This window comes from Oryzias melastigma, linkage group LG13 (genome assembly GCF_002922805.2).
Source record: "Oryzias melastigma strain HK-1 linkage group LG13, ASM292280v2, whole genome shotgun sequence".
In the NCBI taxonomy this organism is placed as follows: Eukaryota; Metazoa; Chordata; class Actinopteri; order Beloniformes; family Adrianichthyidae; genus Oryzias; species Oryzias melastigma.
In genome coordinates, this window is record NC_050524.1 from 4,372,663 (window position 1) to 4,387,024 (window position 14,362).

Below are 14,362 nucleotides of genomic sequence, written 5' to 3' on the forward strand. Positions count from 1 at the left end.
CAGCAGCCTCTCTGACCCCCCACATGGATGCACTCCTCCATCAGGGCAGCAGCTTCAGGACTTTAGGATGCATTTTCCAGGTATTCCAAACAGCCTCACAAATGTACTGCAGAACAAAAGTAACAAAGGTGCATCCCCAACGCCTAAAGGATCACTGATCTCCATCAGATAAAGTCGAGACCATGCAGAAAAACAAACTTAAATCTTCTTAATGATGGAAGTTTGAGGAGATAAGAAGCCAAAAGTGAGCGGCTAAAGCTTGCAGCAGAGCCGGGCTGCATCACCACAGGCCGCTGCTCTGCCCCTCAACCTACATCTCCTTTAAATGAAAGCTATCTCCATTGGCAGGCGGCATTAGGATCCATCCGGGCGTGCATCAGCCAACACGTGTGGGGGGTGGAAAAGGGGGGAGAACCGGAGCCGGATCATTGCGGTACCCTGCACCCAAATGCAGGCCGGCTTGCCGCACTCCCTTCCCTTCCAGCAAGAATGACAAAACTACATGTCCCCCCCACAAGAAAGGCAGCATCTCGTCGCTGGTTTCGTCTTACCTGCTGGCTCACGGTCAGGTAGTTGATCGGATTTGTCCTCCTCTAAGGTCTGAATCGATGAGGAGAGCGCCCATCAATGGAGGACACCAACGCTCCGCTCTTCTTCCAGCGGGGTCTTCCCTCGGTTAGTCCCCACTACGAGATGAAGCGGTTTATCTGGGTAATAACAATAGAGGACTGGGCTGCGTGCGCCGCTGAAATGCAGCGTGTCGGCGCGGTGCCCCTGCAGCGCAGGCAGCCCGCAGGGAGGTGCAGACGGTGCTGAGGGTTGCGAGCCGGTGGAGGGAGATGAGGAGGATATCCATAGAGGTCCCGGTTTCCACCTGGCACAGCCTCTCCTTCCTCCTCCACCACCTCCTCCTCTCCGCTGGTGATGCTGGAGAGAAATATCAGCATCAGTGCGGCGAGCAGAGAGGGAGGCGGGCAGAGGGAGGGGCTGCCGGAGACGTTTCACGCAGTTACCGAAGACACCACCAGGGGGAGCGCTGTATACAAAAAAAGACGACCCTTTTTAAAAAATACTAAATATATTTTTAGTTAAATAATATTTAAAGAATTATAATTTAATTTTGTAATTTGTGGTAATATATTAAAATAAAATAGAAAAAAACACGAGGTAATCTGCCAAATATTTACGTAAGGTTTAACCTAATAAATCAATGCAGCTAATTAGGAAGAAACGAATTAGCTAAAATGTTAGCTTCTTGGTTCTATCATGAAAAAAAGAATAAATAAAAAATAAAACAAAACTAAAAGACAGCTCTATTATTAAAATGTATTTTTAAAAATCTACTTAGTGCTTTTAATATGTCAAAGAAAAACTTACGTTACTTTTTGAGGATGAAAAAAAAGACCGCAGCGCCATTTTGATTTATCACTCGTCAAAAGAACCCAAATGAGCCCCGCCCCTTAAGGGCAACTTACTGTGGTTTCATTGGTTAATGCTTACCATAGAGTTTATTAAATCCATTTTTAAATTCGAGTTTATGACCTTTTACTCTATTTATTTGCCAAATAGTCTAAAAAGCCAATTACATCTTATATTTCAGATTATTTTTATGCCAAGATTTCATTATATTTCTCATATTCAATAAGCCAAAAAAATACACATTTAAATACATTATCATTATTATTGTTGTTATTATTATTATCATCATCACCATCTTTATTATTATTTCTGGTTTTGTGTTCTGGATCTTTTTAAAACAGTTTAAGTTTTACTTTCCGAATTTGTGAAACATGCGCTACAGGAATCTGCGTATATATTTCACAACCATGTTAGTTTTGTCAGTTTTTTATGTCATAACCCAAGGTCCAATCCTCAATGTTGGATTTGATCAACACCAGGGCCTCAGATAATCTGCATTTGTCTACTTAAGGACCAACAAATGAAAATTGTGTTTTTGGTGTTCTCAACATGGTATTGTAGCATAATTTTATTATGGAATACATACCTAAAAAAAAAAAAAAAACTTAAAATCGCATTTCAGATTATTTATTTATTCAGATCGTTGGGAATCAGGAGCAGACACATAAAAAAAAACTTTTGAAAAGAAGAATGTATTTGTGGTTTAGAAAATACTCTAGTTGCTGCCCCACAAGCTTCCAGCTCCAATCTCAACAAAAAGAAGGGGAAGGGGGATGGGGTTGCTCCGCACCAATGGTCCCATCCACTAGGTGGCGTATTGAGCTTTAATGGTTTTTGAATTTTCACATGCAGATTATGAGTGGAACTCAAAATCTAGAGCAAATTTGTTTGAAGTAACAAAGTAAGAACACAATAACAACAAATTGTTGAACTTCCCAGGAAATTGACTTTAAAAAAATAAGCAATAATAAGATTGTAAAAGAAAAAAGACTCAAACAAAAAACTTCTACAGTTTCAAATGAGACCAAGCTTCAACTGTTTTATAACTTTTTGTTGGTGCATGATTCAATACGTTTCACAAATAGGAGCATTTCTTTGTAAAATAAATAAGCAAAGAACTTAATAACCCTTTCTGTTAGCATAATTACACGTGTGTAAAATTTAGCCACAATTATTGTGGTTTTTATTTTTTGTGACACGAGGTCGGTGAGAGGAGACGGGATCGTTTCTTTGCCGTCAGTCAAAGCGCCGTCTCAGTAACAGCAGCACAAAAACGGAACACTGTTCATCGAACCACATCCAAAATGTTTAAAAAAAACATCAAACACTAATGTGCACGATCCATGAAAAATAAATACATGAAAAATTTAAATTAGTACCTTTTGCCTGCTGTTCCAACCATTGACTGTATATGGAGAACAGGACAGAACAGGTGTGATGTTACCGTAGAAAATACACTGGATCTAGCAAAATGAAGCCAAATCGGACATCGCCATGCTGGAGCCAGACGACAGTGATTGGTCCGAGTCGGTCTGAGTCAATGTTTCCATGGAAACTAATGTGGACAAATCAGGAGAAAGCTTGTTTGAAGCCCACACCCTTTTCACTGAAACCATATGAAATGAAGGAGAAATATTTTGGGAAGAAATGACAGGATTAGCCAGAAAAGGTTAAGAAAATTCTGTCAAAGCAAGAATAGCTATTCTGATCATGTCTGAGTAATAGTGGTTTATTTCTCTCTACAAGTCTATAGGATTTTGGCATCTTGGAGTCAGTAGGTACTTCTTGTTTGGAGCGTTGAAGGGGGAGGGGTCACTCAGTCCAATTCTCTATATACAGTCAATGGTTCCAACCACAATAACCAAATAGTGTCCATGCGATCCCTGCAGCTGAGGCACTGCAGAAGCCAAAGTGACACTGTTCCTTTAAATCTTCTTGTGGGAGGAGTCTAAACCCGGAAGTCCTCCTCTGGAAAGAGGCGTTTCTCTCCGCGTCAAATGTCACTTTTAAAGTCAGCGCGTCTTTTGCCGCTGTGGACACATTTCAGAGGACAAACTGCTGCTGAACCTCCGATCCGGATTTGCTCACATGATGTCGGATTCCATTAAAAACGTGGCGATCTTCGGAGCTACAGGGATGACGGGCCTGGCGACGCTCCCGCAGGCTGTGGCTGCAGGTAAACATGTCACGTGACGCCTGCAGGTTTCAGATCCTCTGAGTCAAATACAGCAGGTAGAGAAACGCAAGATAATAAAAAACATGGATTTTTAGGTCTTAGATGTACTGCATTGCTTTACTGTAGAATATGTAGTTGGTCCTTAAACCTGAATTTTGTTGATTGTTGACATTTTCATTGTTTTTGCTCATCCAGATGTGCATTCATTTACCTGGTAGCAAAGAAAAAAAAATATATATATTTCAACACCTTAATTTCCACAATAAACCAAGTATTTTATCCTAAAATGTTATAATTGTCATTTTCGTTTTATTTTATTCATTTTATATAATCTTACAAATTCACACCATCCTAAAACTGAAGTTATTTCTATTTTAGATGACAGATTTGTGTTTTATCCCCACCATTACAAAACATCCCTGTTACTGCTCTGAATGTTCACTGATTCTATTTTTTATTTTATTTTAGTAAAACAAAAAAGTTAAACATAACTGAACAGTTTGGCACCAGATAATTACGAGACAAACACTAGAATTGATAGAAGTATTAATTCCAAAGATTTTAGTTGCCTAAGAAATAAAATATTTATTCATTCATTTATCTTCTTGGCCACTTTATCCCCTTCGGGGTCGCGGGGGTGCCAGAGCCTAACCCGGCTACTGATGGGCGAAAAACAAAATATTAATTGTCTTATTTATGCATAACTCTTGCTTTAAATCTTGAAATAAACAATTTTCAATCAAATCCAGATGCAAAACGTTTCTAAAAAAGACGTGTTTCAAATTTTGCTGAATAAATTCATTTGAATAATGATAAACACATGAACCCAGACCATAGAATATCTTAATTTGAAAATAAATTTGAACTTGCAGTGGCTGAAATTACACATTTTTTCTGTTTCATGTCTTTTTAAATGGAATTACAAATGTATTTTAGGATAAAATAGCAACTATGTGTCACTGCTATGTTATTCACATTTAGTAAGGGAGGGATTAAATAAGCTTGCTTCTTCCTTTCCCATTTCAAACATTGATTTTCCAGTCTGAATTATGAAAAGTAAGGAAATCTAAGAGGTATGAGGATCAGAACCAGATTGTGACATTTTTCTGTATATTTATAAATGAGCTGCTCCTGTGTTAAATCAATGACATTTCAATTGACAATGCTTGAAGTAACAATCAATAAACTCAAAACACTTTAAAAAATGGTTTGAAAATACTATTTAGCTAGAATAAGTTTGATAGCTGAGTCATAAATAACAATTAGCACTATTAGCATCTTTTTTTACAGGCGATCTATTTTCTCACAATGAAAAATTCAGTAAATAATTTTTGTATCATCTGATTTCCTTTTTTTCTCGCCACACTCAGAAAGTAAAAGCCCACAGAAAAATGTGATTGAGCAGCAGTTTCATTTCCTTTCCTCTTGGTCATCAAACTGCTGCAGAACCGTTGAGTCATGTTAGGCGTTGCAGCACTGTGTTCTGCTGAGTCACAGCTGGCTGTGAGGCTCCTGATAGCAGATATCTCTGCTGCACTTTAGGGTGGGATTGGTGTCAGCCTGCAGCACAGACGCATAAAGAAAATAATGACATTTGTCATCTTTTCAGATGCAACACAAGCAGATTGTTATATTTATTGCTTAATTCTGGGTTTTATCATACTTTCTCTCAGGATACAATGTGACCGTTTTGGTGCGCGACCCTGCCAAGCTGCCCGCCGACCACAAGGCGTGCAGAGTGGTGGTGGGTGACGTGACAAATAAGGAAGACGTGAAGAAGACCATGGAGGGCCAAGACGCCGCTATCATCATTCTGGGCACCAGGAACGACCTCAGTAAGCTTCCCTGTTTGAACCTCGTCCTGCTGGTTTCATACATGAACTGCAGAGGGCGCCACTTCACTAAAACGGAGACTTGGATGTGGGAAACAAAAACCTAAAGTGTGCTTAAAATTAAATATTTGTTTTTTTTTTTAAAAAAAACAACAAATTGAACTCAACTTAGTTGATTTGTTTTTACAGTTTAAGATTTAATTTAAAATAATCACAGACCGATTAATAAAAATAGATTGTATTGTTTTGCCCTTGAACACCAACTTAACCCTTTAACACCTGAGCTCCAGTGTTTATGTTCTTTGATTTACACTAACTTTTCAATTGTTAACACCATCAACGTCATTCCAGTAGATTCTGAAGGAGAAAAGCGGGCCGCTTTTCTCCTTCAGAATCTACTGGAATGACGTTGATGGTGTTAACGGCTGAAAAGTTACAGTATAATAAAGATTGTGTGTATAAAATTTTTGTGTGTTTGTAGGCAAAACCAGCAAAAATGTATTTAAAAGTAAATATATTTGAAGTTATTGATTTTTTTTTATTCAATGCCTAAAACCAGAGTAAAGAGCAAATTCTGGTGATAAAGAAACCAAAGATAAAATTTTGTTGTTTTTAACATGTTCTTGTGGCATTTTTCTCATGATAGTTCATTAGAAATTCCCTTCTAACTTTTGGACGGAACTTCTGGTGCAGAGTAAGTCCGCTTCCACTTCCCGCAATCCATCTGTTTACATGCTCTCTTGTTAGCTTACAGCCCCAACTTAACATTAACAGTGAAACAAAAATGGCGAGCAATATATTAGATCCATATTCCAGCTCGTATGAGGACAACAAAGATGTACATGGATCTATTTGTCTGCAAGTGGATGCATCAGACTGGAGAGGAAAGGGGAGCTTATGGCCCATCCAGCATGTTTTCTACATCACAAATAAGCTTTCAAACGCCTTTTTTGTCTGCTCCTGATTCACAACAATTTGAAGAAAAAATCCCCAGAAATGCAATGTTGAGCTTTCTTTATACGGGTCTTCCATTATGAGAAAAATGCTACAAAAACATATTAAAAACAAAATTTCATCAGAGTGAGTCTTTAAGATAATTTGTCATAAACTCTGTTTTCTCCTTTTTGCTCCATAGGTCCAACCACCATGATGTCAGAAGGCACCAAGAACATCATTGAAGCCATGAAGGCCCGAGGGATCCGCAAAGTGATCGGCTGCATGTCGGGTACAAAAAATGCTAGCTCAGTGCTTAAATACTAGCTAAACTCCAAAATAGTCTAAAATTCCTCAGTAAGCTAAATTAGTCAAAAAGGCAAAGTAGAAGGTAAACTCTAAATTAGACTAGAAAAACCTCAGTAGACAGCAAATCAACCAAAAACATTAGCAGGTTGCTAAAATATTAGCTAATATCCAAATTAGCATTAAAAAAACCCAGTAGATGCCATATTAGCCAAAAAAAGCTAGCTTGTTGCTTAAATACTAGTTAAACTCCAAAACAGTCTAAAATTCCTCAGTAAATTAGTCAGAAACATTAGCCTGTTGCTAAAATAGAAGCTAAACTCTAAATTAGCCTTAAAACCCCCAGTAGATAACAAATTAGCCAAAATAGCTAGCATGTTGCTAAAATATTTTGTAAACTCCAAATTATTAGAAAATTACTATAAAAGATGAAAACATAGCCCATGAATGTATGTAAAGACTTGTTGCTGATCTACTTTTTTTTTTTTTTGGAAGACTTTGGGGCTTATTTTGCTCAATATTTCAAAAAACTATCAAGTTTATGAATAAAAAAAATACAAGCAATAATGTCCTGAATGAGCTGAACGTTTTGACACCAAGATTGCTGAAATCACTGAAAGTATGATTGAGTCAAAAAATGTACGGAAAGGAACAGGAGAATCACTATAGTTTGAACACTTACTGAGCACTCACACAATAACATAAATACAAATCAGTGTCTTATTTATTTTATTTTTTTAAGAGTGATGTAAGACTTTGTGGCTCCTGCTGGTTTGAGGTCAGTAAGGAATCGACCCAAATGGCTCTGCAAGTCTTAAAGGTTGCAGATCTCTGAAGAAGACTGTCCAAGTGTCCATTTTGAGTTCAGCTCTCTGCAGTTTCTCACAGATCTTTAGGACTCAGGATGTAGGATTTCCTGAGTTCATGAGCTTTGAGTCAGAGGAAGGTCTGACAGCCACTCATTCTACTCGGATCAGGATTAACAGAGAAAATGTGTCTTATTTTACCAGTTTCTTACGGTGAGAAATGCTCTGCTAGAGCTTAATTTGTGTTTATAATGCAAAAAAAAATTATTTTCTCTTTTATTTGTCGTCTAAATCTCCCCCAGCCTTCCTTCTTTGGGATCGCTCCAAGGTGCCGCCCCGCCTGGTTCCTGTCACAGAGGATCACGACAGGATGTACGACGCGCTGAAAACATCAGGCTTGGATTATGTGGCTGTTATGCCCCCTCACATCGGAGGTCAGGAAGCCCCGCTTTACTGGAGATGACATAAATCTTCAAGTCACTGAAAAGTTCTTGATCTGCAGGTGATCTGCCCCTGACGGAGAGTTACAAGGCGACAGAGAACATGCTGAAAGGAAGAGCCATCTCCAAGCACGACCTGGGACATTTCTTTGTCAAGTGTCTGTCCACCTCGGAGTGGGACGGCAAGACGGTGGGAGTGTGGGGGGAGTACAAGTAACCAGCACTTCCAGTGACTCAGCAAGAAATCATGGTTGAACCTCAACACATTTTTAGGATTTTAATCAATAAAGTTCTTTTTTAAATAGACCCGACTGTGTTTATGAAGCGTAAAGATCAAAAATGTGATTTGTTTACACGTTTGAAAAATTTACATAAAAACTTTTTGCAATCTTCACTTCCTGTCCTCATGCTGTTCAACATGTGATGCTTCCCTGACTTCTCAGTTCCTTTTACCAGCTGCGTAAAAAGACGACAGTGTCATGAGACGTTTCTGAAGCTGCAGGTTGTTTTTTTTCCTTTGGCTGCAGAACAATAACACAAAGACATTCAGCTGGATCTGTGCCTCACAACACGAGGTGTTAAGAGTAAGCTGAAAGATGGAAAAACCTGCATCTTCTTTAATTAATGACTTATGATCTTTTCATAGGTTTTCAGAACTAAACATCCACAATGAGATACCATTTTAACCATGACTTTATCTTATTTATTTGTTGGTCTAATGCTATTTTATGCGTTAGATTTTACATTTTTAATTAACAAAAAAAGTTAATAGTGTTCTAAACAAGGTTTAGAAGCCACATTAAAGCCAAATTAGCCATAAAACTGAGTTATTATTACAGTACAAACACACAAAAAATATTATAGCTTAAAAAATATAACTCCATTAATAGTAGTAAAACATAGTTAGAACATTAACTAATAAAAGTAAAGAACAAGTACAAAGAAGCTAATTTCTGCTAATATTATTCTTAAACTATAAAGTCTAAAATGTCTAGTGAAAAGTTAGATCCTTTAAAGCAAATAAGTGATAATAAAAATTATGAAAACTGTAAAAACTTAAACTCTCTGAAACCTTTTTATTACATAATCTGTGTGATAAAGAATGTTCCAAACATGCTAAATAAAGAGCTAAATTAGCTAAATTGTCAAAAAGTAAACATTACAAACCAAGTTGCAAAAAAGCTATTAATAAATGCTTAATAAGATAAAATGTTGACTGGCGAAAGAGCTGAAGAATAACTGCAAAACATGTTTAAAAACATTTAAATGGTTGTAAAAATGCTCCATGATAACCTAGTTAAGAACACTTTAATTGTAACACTAAGATCAGACCATTCCAAGAAGCTAAAAGGCCAAAAAAATAAATAAAAAGGGTAAGCAAAATTACTTATAATCCACTGATGTGTGTATTACAAATGAAAATACCCAATTTAAAAAATTGAACTATGTTTAACACCAAAAATACAAAATAAAATTATAATGTTTATATATTTATAAGGTACTATGAATTAGGCAAGAAAGTGATGTTTCTGATAAGGGTGAACATTGTTGAACATTGCTGCAAAAGACAAATCAAATCTAATATGTGAAAGGGGGAAAACAATCAAATTAATATGAACTTTGTATGAACTTTGAATAAAATTAAAAAATTCAAGAATATAATATCCTTATATCCAAATATGCAAATCATGATCAATTTTAATTTTACTGGGCTTAAACATCTGAATCAAGTAAACATGCTTCTAAATTTGGATAAAGAAACCAACTTTTTGCTATTTTTTTACCAACAAAACAGAAAAATCTGATGAACAGGAAACCTTTATTCTTCCCTTCAAAATAAAATCAAATCGAAAGTTTAGGTCAAAGATTACAGTAAGTGTTGCGGAGGACTGCAACTACTTTTAGTTTAATTCACTACGAAAAGTGATCAAAAATATAACATACCTATTTTATTTTGTCATTCTTTTATACAATCGTTAAAAAGTTTGTTTGCAGCTGACGCATTTTCCGAGTAGGTTTTATCTTGAAAGAAATAACCGGAAGTTTAAACTTTTTAACTTTTTCTGACCACTAAGCAAGCGACATATCTGGATGGGCGGGGATTGGGCTGTTTTTGACCCACTGGCTCTTCATGTGCTTTTAAAATAACGATTATTATCGAAAAAATCCGAACCTTAATCTTTGACATGTTTACTAAAAGTTCTGTAAAGTGATTTTATTCACCGTTTACTTCCTGCTTCCAGGTAACATTGCTTTTTTTTTTAAAGACTGATTTATACAAGTTATCTTCTCTGTGTACGTGTACAAAGACGGATTCATCTTTTCATTTCTGGGGAAATAATGTAACTTTCAGATTTGTTGATATTATTTTTAAGTATTAAGTCTATTTTTTAAAGGCGGCTTTTGCCTGTATTTGGAGGCAAACTTGTTCATCAGTCTGTTACGTGTGTGTACGGCTTTAACTCGCACTCTGTAAAGAGGACCGATGAAAAACTCTGCCGGTGATGTCACCGTTCAAGAATCAGTTATGTAAATGACACAAGAAATCCACTCAGAATTCACGTTTTGGTCATTTCTCAGACCTACAACTCACATCAATTTTTAAAGAGTTTAAATAACCCACGAACGACTGTTTTCCGTGAAGCTTTCATGTTTGTAAAGAAGCGTTTGGCCGCTACAAACTTCAATGGAATGTCTGGTCTTTCACTACGATACCCACAATGCCTTTCGATCCCCAACCCCCAACTCCAATGAGTTGGCGTGAAACTCAAATCACGGGCGGGAGTCCATCAGAGTTAGCTGCGCGGAATCGAAGCGGAAGCGTCTGAAACAGCGTGGTTACTACGCTTTTATTTGCGGGTTTATTACCGAATCAGTCGCGTAAAACGCGCAAAAAGTGACCCGGCGAATTTAAAGAACGAGGAGGTTTGAGAACAGCAAGGCTGTACCGAAACTCAACTTGGACTGACGAAAAGAGGCTCAACAGGTTTGTTTTACTATCCAAAGTATCGTTTAAAGTTACTATTTAACTTTCTGACTTTACCAGCCAATCGCAAAGGTTGTTAAGTGTAAACTTTTGTCGACTAAATTCGACAACTTTTAGATATTTTTTGGCGGCCTAGGTTTTCCCTCCTACGCGGAGGGACACAAATGTTACAACAACCCCCATCCGCGTTTAAATTCTGCTCCCGAGTCGCTCTTTGAAGATGACTGGCCTATCAGACAACCGTTAGAGGTTTCATACAAAAATAAAAAAACTTTATTTAAGAAATCAATTTAGTTTACAGTGTTAACAAGGAAAAGAAATGGGGCCAAACTACGAGTTATTCACCACGTAAAAAAAAGTAGAACCGTTACTCACTTTCACCAGTAAATTAAAATGATGACAAAAGTTTACTTAAGATGTTTGTGATAAAGGGGATTTTACCTTAGAAGAGCTGAAAGTTAGTAATCAGTACGTTGATTGGTTTATTTTTAACCAATTTAAATAATAAAGGAGCTTGATTAAAAACAGACAAGTTTAAGAATGAAAAAAATGACTTTATACTAAAAAAAATGGATTCCAAAGTGATGCTATTCTTTAGAAAGTTTTTATTTCAAAAACTTTGAGATATGTTTATTTTTTGAGTTTATCACCTTTCTGCTTGTTGTTTTAAAGACGTATTAATCATGCTACAAATCTCTGGGTGATGAATCAGTCGCTGTGATTGTAGAAATGATAAAATCACCAATGACAGATCTTCTGAGCAAATTCAGACATGTTTTGGAGATGAAGTAAAACCCTTACGTGAAGGAACTAAGAACTTTTGAAAAGTTTACAATAAGTTCCAACCTTTTTCTATTCCTGTCTCGAAGGTTCTATCTAAAACTTTTGCTGAATCCTGTTTCCAGTTGAAGGTGCTTCGTGTGGTCTTTAAATCCTTTTCGTTTCTCATCTTCCCCCACAGCGTGAATATGATTCTGAAGGGGCAGAAGCGGAAGCTCCCGCAGGAGGACCTGGAGGTGGCGGACAGCGGCGGTCCGGTGTGGGAGCGCCAGCGGCAGTTCGTCTTCTCCGTGTCTCTGAACAAGTACCAGCGCAGCCAGGAGCTGCCCGAGCCCAGCCTTCGCCGCTCCGTTCTGATCGCCAACACTCTGCGACAAATGAGTCTGGAGGGGTGTCGGGAGCCCCCCGCGGACATGGAGGTGCCCGAGACGCCCCCGTCCGCGGAGCAGGAATATTTCCCACATGAAGCCTCTGCCGTAAATGAAGCTGAAAGCGTCTCCTTAAGCCTTCTGACGTGTCCTGCCGGCGGCGTTCCCAGCAGTTCCAGGGAATTCCCAATGAGTGTTGAAGACGATGAAGACTGGGAGTCCGCAGACTCGGACGTCTCACTCTCCGCTGCCATTTCCTCCATCCTCACCGCCCTCGACTCCACCATCGATGGGAACTCTCCGCGGACGCCTCTCCGGTCTCTGGAGAACCTGTCGGGCTCCTCTGAAGTGGCGTCAGTGAAGCTGGGAGTCAGAGGTCACGGCGTCAGCTGGCAGCAGGCGGACCAAAGGGCTCGGGACGGCGGGCTGAGCGACGTCACCGTGGAGGACCTGTTCCAGGACATAGACACCTGCCTTCTGGAGCGGGACATGGGGGGGCTCGGCCTCGGCGGGCACCAGGCCGGGGACGACCTCCTCCGGTACCTGCCGCCCTTCTCCCTGAACCCCAACCTGAAATGTCTGCCGTCGTTCTCCTCCTTCAGCCCGCTCCCCGCCGGCTTCCCTCCGGCGGCGCCGTCCTCCATGTCTGCCCCGAGTCAGAGCAGAGAAACCTTCGAGCTGGATAATCTGATGGAGATCCTGGTGGAGTCCTGAAGGATCCCGGGACTTCCTCACACGCCTAAAGACCTTCCAGGAAGTCCGCGGACACTTTGCTGTTTTACACTTTAGTTTCAAGAGGAGGAGGAGCAGGAGAGCTCGTCGTGGAGGTTCAGACGTTGGGCTGTAAGCAGAGAGACCCTCTTTCTTCCACTGCTAAGCAGTGACTCAGTAGATCATGAGCCAATCAGCAGCATTTACTCGTTTATAGCATGACTCGGCTGTTGGGAGCAGAGACTTAAACTACCTACTTCACAGATGATTCACTCAGCCAAGGCAGAGCGGCTCCAGAGGAGGTCGGGGTGGAGGAGCTGCTGGCTTCAGCGGTGAATGAAGTTCGGTGCTACACCAGGAAGTGGCTCACAGAAGTGAGGATCATGCTGGATCTGGAGGTCAAAGTGTCAAACACTAACAGGTCAGATCTTCTGTGAAGAAAATCCCTGAAGATTTAAGGCAGCAGCTGAAAGGAAGTCTTTATTTATCGTTTTGCGTATTTATGAAATGCGTTTTGACCTGCAGTTTAAGAGTCAACGCAGAGTTTTTTCCTGAGGAAGACGAGGGTTCTGCTGAGAGAACGCGGCTCCTCGCTCCTGCCTTCATCTATTGTCACTGTTTCAATCCTTTACATTGAATTCCTGCACTTTTGTCAAATGTATTCATTGATGAGTGAGTTTGAAACATCAGTACGTTAAAGTATTTCATATTTAACTCCACAGTATTTCCGAAATGCATTAGTTTCTTTTATAAAGTGTAGGATTCTGTGTCCGGTTCTGGATTTTGGTCTCTATGCAGGTTTTGTTTCTAATTTCTGAGCTGAAATCTCAGATTATTTATGTGACTTTTGTTACAGTGAATAATTTAAAGCGCCGTTCTGAACAAATCAATGTGTTCCCGCACCGTATTGCAGTTACTTCCTGTTTGTACTTCAGATTTTTTTGTTTTTATTGTGATGTTTTGAAACTGAAGAGCCGTCGACTTTAGATTATGAAATGTTCACCTGTCTGGTGTTTTTAATAAAAGAAATTAGAAAAAAAAAATCTGTTCTTTGGTTAAAAATCTTTCTTGCAGACACCGATATAAGAATCTCTTTGGGAGATTAAAGGTCTATTTCATACTTTTGACTAATTATAATTCATTAAACTAAAGACAAGGATTTGTTTTATTTTTATGTAAATATAATTTAAAATTAGCAACATCTCTATCAGTCCATATTTTCTGGTTAAATTATTTTTTTCCAAGTAAAATGAATGATAAACCATATTTAAATTAAAATTTGCAGTTAAATTTGAGCTTTTAACAAAAACATTCCTAAACAAGTTTAGATTTCAGTCAAAATCTTTATTCAATAGAATTTTTTTATGAACATTCATATTTCAGAAACGACAGAACGGTTGATCTCCAGGAGCTTCCTGGTGTTTGGAGTCACAGCAGGTTCGGTTTAACTTTGGTTGAAGTTCTTCCACCCCCTCCAGTGTAATGACAGCAGGTGGACACCAGGGGGCAGCACCACCTCACAGGGTAGCCTCACTGCTGTTGAGGCTTTCCCAATAAGAGACAAACGTTCTGATTTATTAAAACCAGTAAATGAGTTTAGTTCTG

At 38.8% G+C, this 14,362-nt stretch overlaps 4 protein-coding genes across 8 annotated transcripts in view; 2 read left to right on the top strand and 2 right to left on the bottom strand.

The window, feature by feature from the left end:
- Positions 1-1,054, bottom strand: part of LOC112149718 (spectrin beta chain, non-erythrocytic 4) — an 89,918-nt gene extending 88,864 nt beyond the window's left edge. For both annotated transcript variants that reach the window (XM_024277605.2, XM_024277604.2), the window contains exon 1: positions 552-1,054. The gene's annotated coding sequence lies outside the window, so the exon portion shown is untranslated. The remainder of the gene's footprint in view (positions 1-551) is intronic.
- A 2,338-nt stretch (positions 1,055-3,392) lies between these two features.
- On the top strand, positions 3,393-8,245 carry blvrb (biliverdin reductase B). Its single transcript, XM_024277722.2, has 5 exons — positions 3,393-3,595; positions 5,269-5,430; positions 6,563-6,652; positions 7,775-7,906; positions 7,975-8,245. The coding sequence occupies exons 1-5, from the start codon at positions 3,508-3,510 to the stop codon at positions 8,127-8,129; spliced, it is 627 nt and encodes a 208-aa protein (XP_024133490.1). The 5' UTR covers positions 3,393-3,507; the 3' UTR covers positions 8,130-8,245.
- A 1,726-nt stretch (positions 8,246-9,971) lies between these two features.
- Positions 9,972-13,869, top strand: sertad3 (SERTA domain containing 3). 4 transcript variants are annotated; one of them, XR_002919835.2, is made up of 3 exons: positions 10,244-10,898; positions 11,860-12,889; positions 13,022-13,869. XR_002919835.2 is itself a non-coding variant. In XM_024277690.2 (2 exons), the coding sequence occupies exon 2, from the start codon at positions 11,867-11,869 to the stop codon at positions 12,758-12,760; it is 894 nt and encodes a 297-aa protein (XP_024133458.1). In that variant the 5' UTR covers positions 9,972-10,155; positions 11,860-11,866; the 3' UTR covers positions 12,761-13,867. The 4 variants fall into 4 exon arrangements, 2 of the variants coding, with proteins under 2 accessions (XP_024133458.1, XP_024133457.1); XR_002919834.2 differs by having other exon boundaries at positions 11,860-13,178; positions 13,283-13,868; XM_024277690.2 differs by lacking the exon at positions 10,244-10,898 and adding an exon at positions 9,972-10,155 and having other exon boundaries at positions 11,860-13,867.
- Positions 13,870-14,080: 211 nt separating this feature from the next.
- kcnk6 (potassium channel, subfamily K, member 6) overlaps positions 14,081-14,362 on the bottom strand; it is a gene marked incomplete in the record, with an annotated part of 13,813 nt that continues 13,531 nt past the window's right edge. Inside the window, 1 exon segment of the mRNA XM_024277688.2 lies at positions 14,081-14,362.

Bases quoted from the DNA above. Each gene is read 5' to 3' on its own strand.
- blvrb (XM_024277722.2), top strand. From the start codon at position 3,508: ATGATGTCGGATTCCATTAAAAACGTGGCGATCTTCGGAGCTACAGGG. The intron at 3,596-5,268 runs GTAAACATGTCA...ACTTTCTCTCAG, and splicing joins CCCGCAGGCTGTGGCTGCAG to GATACAATGTGACCGTTTTG. The intron at 7,907-7,974 runs GTCAGGAAGCCC...CTTGATCTGCAG, and splicing joins TATGCCCCCTCACATCGGAG to GTGATCTGCCCCTGACGGAG.
- sertad3 (XM_024277690.2), top strand. From the start codon at position 11,867: ATGATTCTGAAGGGGCAGAAGCGGAAGCTCCCGCAGGAGGACCTGGAG.